Below are 10,494 nucleotides of genomic sequence, written 5' to 3'. Positions count from 1 at the left end.
TAGCAGAGAAAAGAAAAAAGGACAAAAATGAAAAAATCAGTGATTGAATGCAATAAAAACCATGATCGGTAGATTCAGAGATACAGACAGCTGAAACTGTATGCAAATCCCGACCCTGATTTTCCTACAGGTCAGTGAGGTTGGCCATGGCCTTAGAAGACCAATAGGGAGGCTTGGGAGGTAGAACAGGAAGGAACTTTTCATAGGAAAAGTCAAAATTTGAATAGAATTTTGGCTGCAGAGATTTTTGCATATACGGATCATGCTAACATACAGATTTCACTAACCATATACTCTGATTAGGCTTATCATATGTGGATTTTGAATTTGATAGTAATCAGCTCTCTGTTCAGGGAGCACTGAGAATTGAGCGATCAGTGGTGTTTGATCACTCAGTTCACGGGCTATGTATATCTAAAATATATATATATATATATATATATATATATATATATATATATATATATATATATATATATATATATATATATATATATATATTTAAATCTATCCTATCACTGCTTTTAAAAAGGGAAATAGACAAGTCGACAGATAAACCTTGCAAAAATGCTTGATTTGTTACACAGATAGCTTCTATACGGCCTTGATTCAGAAAGCTGCAATATCAGTTAAGCAGTGCTAAATGTTGCTTAAGGCATGGAACATGATAATATTGGTTAAAAAGTCAGTTTAGCATGCCTTAAGTTCAATCTAAGGTCTTGTTCACAGGAGTGGCCATTGCACAGTAAAAAACGGCGGTTGAGTGGCATTTTCACTGCCCCCTAGCCATCCACTTAACAGAAAACATGCAGCCGCTCATGGCTGTAGATATGCCATGGGAAAAATGACACCCATTGTCGTGCTTGGAGGGCACTGCCAAATGTGACTCAATCAAATGAATGGGGCTGCACTGCGGTTGGCTTGCGGTTGCACCATGGTATTTACATGTAAAATGTTGACTGAAAAAAAAAAAAAAAAAAAAAAAAAAAAAAAAAAAAAAACACACACAAAAACAATGAGAATTCAGGAAACAGAAGTATTGCCTACTAAATGCCTGGCAGTCACTGTACTACAACCTCCTGAAAAGCGATCCACTGCAGATTGCTTTTCATAGGGTCAGAAAGGACTGCCGCATGTGTGAACGAGTCCCAAAAAGGTACCTCAAATGCAGCTTGATAAATCGGGCCAAGGGTTTCTTAAAGTGCACTTATTCTTTAAGCATAAAACACTCTGAGTAGCAAAATATAATATACAAGTATACACTTCTGTACAACAGGTTCAAAATATTTTCTCTTTTATCACTAAAACAGTACTAAATTATATAATCTAGAGCAAATCAACAGAATATTAAAATTCACTCATATAGAAAACATACCCTATTGTTTAAAAAAAAAAAAAATATGGCCAGGTATGCTTGAATTGTGACAAGTGCTAAACACTTGACATTAGCGCCGTCTTTCCTCATATTAAAGCTCTTGAATTAACAATTTATTACACCCATTGCTATAGCTGGAGAGGTTGTAGTGGAATCTTTCGGTCAGCTTGGCATGGAGTACTTGGTTTCTTTGTTGATATCATCTCTTTCCAGTGGCTGGGATGCGTTTGCTAGTAGTTAGAACTGGATTCCCAGTGGTGCTGTTAGTGCTGTTACTGGATGATCCATTCACAATAAAATAGTCAATTTTGTTTTCTAACTTTCCGAGGCGTTCCAGGATGTCTCCCAGAAGAACTGCAATTGTCCTCTTCAGATCAGCTGTTCAAGATTAAAAGGAACATTCTGATTAATACATGGCAGAAAACATACACTGGACACATTGATGACTGGGGTCAGGTAAACTGTACGCATTAAAAAGATGTTCTGCTTTAGTTCAGTGAGGGATTGGATAAATCTATACATAACTAGGTAAAATATTAACCCTTTCATGACAGCCTATTTTTGGAATTTGGTGTTTACAAGTTAAAATCCATATTTTTTGCTAGAAAATTACTTGGAACCCCCAAACATTATATATATTTTTTTAGCAGAGGCTCTAGAGAATAAAACAATGATTGTTGCAATATTTTATGTCATACGGTATTTGCGCAGTGGTGTTTTAAACGCAACTTTTTGGGAAAAGGGACACTTTCATGAATAAAAAAAAAAAACAAACAGTAAAATTAGCCCAATTTTTTTGCGTAATGTGAAAGATAATGTTACGCCGAGTAAATAGATACCAAACATGTCACACTTTATAATTGCGCGCACTTGTAGATTGACGACAAAGTACGGTACCTAACAATCTCAATAGGCGACGCTTTAAAAAAAATTACGGTTACCAGGTTAGCGTTACAGAGGAGGTCTACTGCTAGAATTATTGCTCTCGCTCTGACGATCGCGGCGATACCTCACATGTGTGATTTGAACACCGTTTACATACGCGGGCGCGACTTCCGTATGCGTTTTCTTTGCTTCGCGAGCTCGCGGGGACGGCGGGCGCTTTGAAAAATTTTTTTTTTAATTTATTTTATTTATTTTAAAATGACTAAATTGTTTTAAAAAAAAAATAAAAATTTGATCACTTTTATTGCCGTCACAAGGAATGTAAACATCCCTTGTGACAGTAATAGGTGGTGACAGGTACTCTTTATGGAGGGATCGGGGGTCTAAAAGACCCCCCACCCCTCCTTTACACTTCAATGTATTCAGATCGCCGAAAACGGCGATTCTGAATACCGGATATTTTTTTTAAAACCGGCGCCATTGGCAGCCGAGTAAACGGGAAGTGACGTCATGACGTCGCTTCCGTGTTTACGATGAGGAGACTGGAACGAAGCCGATTACGGCTTCGTTCCAGTTCCTCCCCAGCAGCCAGAGCTGACGGATCGCTAATCGGAGCACCGGTAACAGCGGCGAGAGGCGGCGGGAGGGGGGGACGTCCCCTCCCGCTCCTCCGGCATAACAGCCGAGCGGCTTTTAGCCGCATCGGTTGTTATGGCTGGAAAGCCAATCGCCCGCTGTAAAAAAACGGTACCGGGATGATGCCTGCAGGTGCGGGCATCATCCCGGTATACCCCCCCGGAAGCCGAGGTATACCCCCCGGAAGCCTATGACAGCTATTTGGTGAGATGACAATTTGAGAGCTAACATAAGTGCACTGGTAACTGTGACAGTTATCACTCCATGCCTTGAGTGTAACTGTTTTGGGAAACCATTAAATCGGTGGGTTCAATGCCACTTTAATGCTGGCCAAAATCTGCCAACCCCATTCTCAAAAAACGAACATTCAGCCGTGAGCGCAAACGATAGTGCCATCATGTAATTACAGATCAATCGTTCAGTGAGAGTATATATTATTATATATATATATATATATATATATATATATATATATATATATATATATAGTACAGACAGTTCGGATGGGAAACACATTAACCTTCAAAATTGTTAGTTCGGCAGAAAATTTTAAAAAACTTGTCCTTCATTTTTTTCGGCTCAAAAACGTCCCAAACAATTATCGATTTTGTGCCCATTAACTGGCTGAAAAACAAACAAACTATCTAAATGACCAAATTTTCGTATAGTGTATGGCCAACATTTGACATCACGTCTGGGCCGCGGTTGTAAACAGTTTGCGGCTGGTAAGCATGGGACCGTGTCCCCCCCCCGATCTCATGCTTTTCAGCCTGGAGGAGAGATGTGGAGTCTTACTGACCCCGCATCTCTCCATAAAGAGGACCTGTCACGAATGATTCCCATTACAAGAGATGTTTACATTCCTTGTAATAGGAATAAAAGTGAGAAGAAAAAAAAAGTTGTAAAAATAAAGAAAATAAGGTAAAATAAAATAATTTAAAATCACCCCTGTCCCCAGTAGCTCATGCTCAGAAGCAAACACACACGTTAGTCCCGCCCACATATGTAAACGCCGTTCAAACCACACATTTGAGGTAGCGCCACATGCATTAGAGCGCGAGCAACAATTCTAGCACTAGACCTCCTCTGTAACTCTAAACATGTAACCTGTAAAAAAAAATTAATTGTCGCCTATGGACATTTTTAAGTACTGAAGTTTGGCATCATTTCATGAGTGTGCGCAATTTTAAAGGGCGACATGTTGGGTATCTATTTACTCAGCGTAACATCATCTTTCACATATATATATAAAAAAAAAAATTGGGCTAAGTTTACTGTTTTGTTATTCTTTAAAATCATGAAAAACATAAAAAAAAAAAAACAAACAAAAAAAAAAAACACGTTTGAAAAATCATTGCGCAAATACCGTGCAAGATAAAAAGCTGCAATGACCACCATTTTATTCCCTGGGGCAGTGATGGCGAACCTTGGCACCCCAGATGTTTTCAAACTACATTTCCCATGATGCTGTTGCACTCTTCAGTGTGGTTGAGCATCATGGGAAATGTAGTTCCAAAACATCTGGGGTGCCAAGGTTCGCCATCACTGCCCTAGGGTGTCTGCTATAAAAAAAAAAAAAAAAAAAAAAAAAAAAAAAATTGTGTGTATATGGGGATTCTAAGTAATTTTCTAGCAAAAAAAATTATGATTTTTACATGTAGGAGAGGAGTGCCAGAATAGGCCCAATATAAAAGTGGTTAAAAAGGGCACATCTAAGTATGCAGGCATTTGGGTAAAGCTGGCCACATAGACCATGCCCCTCACCCTTGGTTCTCACTGTTGTCAGTCTGCAAATGCAACCAGGAAGATACCCTGCAGTAAAGCGATCTGAAAGCATGGCTTGAACCGCTCGTGGAGCGCAGTGTGGAAGGGATGACATTGATTGTCTATGTGGACAGCTTTACCTCGGGTGCCTGCATACTTAGATGCGCCTGTTTTAATCATCAACCATGCGAGTTATTAAATGTTGTACCTTCATTAAATGTAACCATATTGCTACACTTAGAGGTGCCTCTCCTCTTTTATACCCAGTTGTGACATGACTCTACATATATAAAGTCAAAATTTTCTTTTACATTTTGCTAGTCTTGCAAAATGCTCTCAAACCAAGTTACACTCTAACCAAGATTTTACTGTACAACTCCCCATTTTACATCCAATGAAATTTCACGTGTTTTGCTACACACCACTAAGAATTTCACTCTGAAGGACTTTGCACTTTCAGCATTCCTGTGTAATTACATACTGCATCAACAATGATATTAGCAGATTACAGTTTATACACTCAAGACACAAGCACATGAACTGGGAATGACAGATTTAACCACTTGCATCCCTGGGCCTTTTTACCCCTATAGATGTTTTTTTTATTTCAGCAATGTCTCAGTTTTGCACGTTATATCTTTGGTATTTTGTAGTCTACCCTAACCTTTCATACATGTGTTTTCTTAGGGCAGATAAAGCTTTAATTTCATAGCAGATTTGATTTTCTAGGTTAGAAGTAGAAAGAAACTGAAAAATTTACCAGCAACTTTAAATTTAAGTAAAGCAGCCCCAGATCTGTACCACAAAATATAACCATCAAAAATCTGCTGATTAAAGGGGTTTCCAATAACTATATTTTGTAACGTAGCAAAATGGTACAGCTGTAGGCAAAGTGAAAGGAAATGCACCTTTCTGACCAGGTTATATGTTATACCCGTATTTAGGGGAGAGATGTAACTTTCTCTTCACACTGTGGTTTGAGTCGTGACCCGTGTATGATAACAGCCTTATGTGCCCCCCACAGGATCCCTGTATCAGTCGGGTAGGCCATTTGTCTGAAGGAAGAGTCAGTTCCTTTGAACATCCTCTACCACCTCAGGGGTTTGTAAAAGGCTTTCATTTCATTTCCAGAATCTAGTCCTAGATGAAGAAATCTCTGAAAGCTTGTAGGTCAATTCAATTGGTGCGTGGTCTGACCACGTTGTCGCACCAATAGTTGAACACTGCACAGCATGTAATTGTGTATGTGGGACTAAAAAATTGTCTATGAGTGTATAGAGTTTTTTGAGGAAAGGAGTAAAAGGAATAGTCTCTCTCTCTCCTGAGTGCTGCAATCACCAGATATCCACTAGCTGATTCGCATTAAGGAGCCGTGTCACACGCTTGCGAGTGCCAGCAGAAATGGAGGACGTGCTTGAGGTGGAATCCACTTGGGGAACCAACAGAACATTGAAGTTTCCTCCCAGGATCAATTGACCTTTGGAGAATTTAAGAAGTTGGTTTATAGTGCGGCTAAGGAAGTGATCCTGTCGGTCACAAGGAGAATGGGTGGCGAATGTCACTTTAACCTCCCTTACCAAGCCTTTGATGAACATGAAGTGCCCAGCAGTGTCCGACAGGGTGTGTTGGCATGCCCAAGGAAGTCAGTTGAATAGTAATATGAAAAAGTCTTTGGATTTAGCAAGTTTAGAGTCTCTGAAGCGAGACTCCTGGATAAAATGCTGCATCCGCATGTGCGAGTTTCAAGTCATTAAGAACAATTGTCTCTTTTCAGGGTTCATTGAGCCGATTGCCATTGAGTGAAACTATCTTAACAGTGTCCATCCCAGGATGAGAAGAGGGAGAGGGAGAGGGAGGCTATAGGGCTAAGAGTATAGATGGAGTAGGAATCAAGAATGAGGGAGGAAAAGGAAAATAAATTTGAGTTAAGTTAGTAAATAGGTTCAGCGGGTCACGTATAAGAATATACGGCCTCTGAATCTACAGCTGCAAAGTACTGCCAACAGTGCACTTCACTGATGTCGCTGAAAAAGAAGTGCACTAACCTAAGTGGGGGCGGGGGCCCACATGCACTAGAGCAGTGGTCATCAACCCTGTCCTCAGGGCCCACTAACAAGCTAGGTTTGCAAGATAACTGAAATACATCACAGGTGGAAAAAAAAAAAAAAAACACACACACGCAAAAAACAAAAAAACACACACCACACTCATAAGGCCCCTTTCACACTGGGCGGTTTTCAGGCGCTACACCGCTATAAATAGCTCCTGTGTAGCGCCTAAAAAAAACTGCCGCTTTCACACTGGAGCAGTGCGCTAGCAGGACGGTAAAAAAAAGTCCTGCTAGCCGCATCTTTGGAGCGGTGAAAGGAGCGGTGTATTCCCCGCTCCTACCCATTGAAATCAATGGGACAGCGCAGCTATACCACTGGCAAAGCACTGCTGCAGCAGCGCTTTGAACCCTTTTTTGGCTGCTAGCAGGGGTTAAAACTACCCCCCATTAGCGGCCGCAGACCGCCGCTAAAACGACGGTAAAGCACCGCTAAAAATAGCGGCACTTTACCGCTGAAAGCCGCACCGCCCCAGTGTGAAAGGGGCCTAAAAAAACTGTATTGAAACAGGTACTCATCTTCAAGGAGAAGACTTCTCCTGTAATTTAGGGCAAAGGCATGATGTAACAATCATGCATTTACTGTCCCCTAAAGCAGCCTCCCATCTCAACTATAAAACATGTCCCCAGAAGTATTCTGTAGAGTTTTTGCTAGCCCCATCGCTGGTGTTGCTCCATCCCAGTCCCTCCTCTCAAGTCAAGAAAGAGAATGGAGGGTCCACAAGGGAGAAGAGATGCCACAAGGGAACACTCCGGTGTGGAGGCGATCACCAATGCTCTACAACCCCCCCCCCCCCCCCATATCTCAGAACACACATGAATGAGAACATTACAATATTATACACTAGCCGGGAGGTAGTTAGCAGCCATTCGGGAATGGAACAGAACCTGAAAAGCATCCGACAAAGCATATCTTCACGAATAGTCTGCAGTGATACACAGGGTGTGTGGTGAGATGGAAGTGTCTAGAGGGTGATCACATGGTGGGTTCCACATGTTTAGTAAAAAAAACAGATTGCTGTGCAACAGAAACCCAAAAACATTAAGATTCCTCGGAAGGTGTATGGGATTCAGGTAACTCAATGCCAAGGGAAGACTGATAGCAGCCATGGCCTCAAATAGTGGGGGTCAGAGCCAGGGTCTTTCCCCGCTGCCTGTAAGAAGTAGTAGGAAAGAGGCCTGAGTAGGCAGGCAACCAGGAGGGACCCGAAAAGGCACATATAGTATGGTCAATGGTAGCAGGATTTGTCTCAGACGTTGTAACCAGAGGTGTATGACTTCATGTCTGGACAATAAACATGTTGGGGGAGCAGATGCAAGGCTAGGTGCCAACAGGGACATCAACAGAAAAAGGCAGTAACAGTTAACTGGGTCTGGTAGTCTGAAGGGACACTGGGACGTTATTAGCCAGAAAATAGGTAAAGCTGCACCCAGTCTCCATGAGAATATCTGTGGGGGTAAGGATCGAAGCATCGGGATTAAGTACCTCCATACATCTGCCAGGCTGCAGCGAAGCAATTAACTGGGGAATATGAAGGAAGAGTGCGGTCAAAGGGAAAGCAACTTCATGAAGCAGGTATTACAAGTCAAAACTCACGTAAGCTCTCTGGGGAGGGCAGCTGGGAACAGCTCTGTGCTCTCCGTGGCCAGGGTCGGGAGGTCCGCCAGAAGGTCAATCGCCCCAGCGTGGCTCGCTGGCCTGGGGAGAAACATTAACCAGTTTGGGATTGGGATGGGGCTTGCTCCCAAGAATGTGAAGAGACCAGGCAGATCCCCAGGGGTGTGGAGGATAAATGAGTGCTAGTTTTTGCAGATGGTGGCAGAGAGGGGGAAACCCCCATCTATAGGTGACATTCACCTGACGCATGAGATCCAGAACTGGGCGAAGCATGGCACGGCTTTGCAGTGTGGCCCTGGAGAGGTCAGGAAGTATCTTGATAGATGTGTCATCAAAGTCTAGTTCCCCAAATTCCCATGCCTTTCACAGCATAAGTTCTTTGTGTGCATAATAGTTGAGTCAGCATGTCACGTTCTGTCGCCTGTTAGGGTCAGTGGGACGGACCCGGGGCTCTGTGGATCCTGTCGAACCCCACCAGTTCAGGGATGGCATCTCCCGAGACACTGCAGAAGATCGCAGCCGCGGACCCCATGTCCTCAGGTCCCGTCGCCTCCGTTAAGCCCCTAAGGCGCAGGTCGTTTCTTCTGCTCCTATCCTCCATGTCTTTCACATGGAGCTGTAAGGTCACCATCGCATCAGTATGCGTGTCCTGGATAAATTCCAGCGCTGACACTAGCTGATCTAGGTTTGCCACAGAGAATTCCCCTGTAGTCAGTCTGGTAGTGAGGGATTGCACCTCTTGTCTGACTGCAGCTCTTTGCAGTGTTTCTCTTCCAGGCGGCTAATGAGGGATTCTATATCAGACTTTGTCAGAAGTGCTTGAAGGAGGGCCCGCAGTTCCACATCCAGCTGAAGGGTAAGTGGATGGGAAGAAGGGTTCTGTGAGTCTGTACAGAAATCTGCTGGAAAGTCCCAATAGGCATCTGAAGCTGATGAAGCAGCAGAAGAATCTGGATGGATATGTGGATCTGCAACCTTGTGAGGAGGGGGGCGGCTCTGCCATCTTGGAGTCTGGGGAGGCTGCCTGAGAACTCGGGAAGAATCGGTTGATTTCTCCACTCGCTTTGCTATTCTTCTTAGCTGCCTTTTTGCCCCCCTTTGCTTTCTATTTCTTGGATGAGAGCATGCCATAAACATTTGCGCAGTATAAGCTGGGGTAAGTGGGTAAAGGCCAGGAGCTCTAGCAACATGCGTCCACCTGAAGCCATGTCCAGACTACGCCCTCCCTCATTGTTCTTTACGCTGAAATTAGTTCTTAATGACATTGGTTGTATGTTTGGGAGTCCATGTCCTGCTGTAGGATATATTTGGGGCGGATCAAACACCTGACTGATGGTATAACATAATGAATAATTATCTGTCTGTATTTCTTAGCATTGAGGACATCATTGATCCTGACCAAATCTACAACTCCATTTGCAGAAACGCAGCCCCAAACTTGCAAGGAACCTTCACCATGCTTCACTGTTGCCTGCAGACACTCAATGTTGTACCACTTTCCAGCTCTTTGGTCAACAAACTGACTTCTGCTCCAGCTAAATAGTTTACATTTTTACTCATCAGTCCAGAGCACCTGCTGCCATTTTTCTTCACTCCAGTTCCTATGTTTTCATGCATAGTTGAGTCGCTAAGCCTCGTTTCCACATCAATGGTATGGCTTTTTGGCTGAAAGGATGAACCACTGCTCCAAAGTAATCCTCGAGGACTGAAGCTCTGTCTCCTATTGATGAGCCCCAGGTGCTGACCATTACACACACCAAACAAGCAGGACAAAACTCTGGATAGCCGCACACTGGAAAAAGACTTGAAATCCCATATTTAAATTTGAGTAAGCACTGATTACGGTGCGAAACACGTCAGCATTTTCCTGTACCCTGTTATTCTTTTGCTGTGGATTTTTTTATTTTGTTTTGATGTGACCCACGTTGTTTCAATTAAATATGGGATTTCAAGTCTTTTTCCAGTGTACGGCTATCCAGAGTTTTGTCCTGCTTGTTTGCTCATGGCTTTTTGGCTGCAATTCTTCCATGAAGACCACTTCTAGCCAGACTTCGCCGTACAGTAGATGGGAGCACCTGGGTCCCACTGGTTTCCTCCAGTTCTATGCTG

The 10,494-nt window shown here is 42.9% G+C and overlaps 1 protein-coding gene across 1 annotated transcript in view; it reads right to left on the bottom strand.

The window, feature by feature from the left end:
* Window positions 1–485: 485 nt before the first annotated feature.
* CCDC126 (coiled-coil domain containing 126) overlaps window positions 486–10,494 on the bottom strand; it is a 30,918-nt gene continuing 20,909 nt past the window's right edge. The window contains exon 3 of the mRNA XM_077491293.1: window positions 486–1,753. Within this exon, the coding sequence (XP_077347419.1) occupies window positions 1,575–1,753 (179 nt within the window). The 3' untranslated portion in view covers window positions 486–1,574. The remainder of the gene's footprint in view (window positions 1,754–10,494) is intronic.

This window comes from Lithobates pipiens, unplaced genomic scaffold (genome assembly GCF_037356315.1).
Source record: "Lithobates pipiens isolate NorthernLeopardFrog02 unplaced genomic scaffold, aLitPip1_a1.2 Scaffold_19, whole genome shotgun sequence".
NCBI classification, from domain to species: Eukaryota; Metazoa; Chordata; class Amphibia; order Anura; family Ranidae; genus Lithobates; species Lithobates pipiens.
Note: the sequence above shows the minus strand (reverse complement) of the source record. Positions and strands in the feature narration are given on the sequence as shown.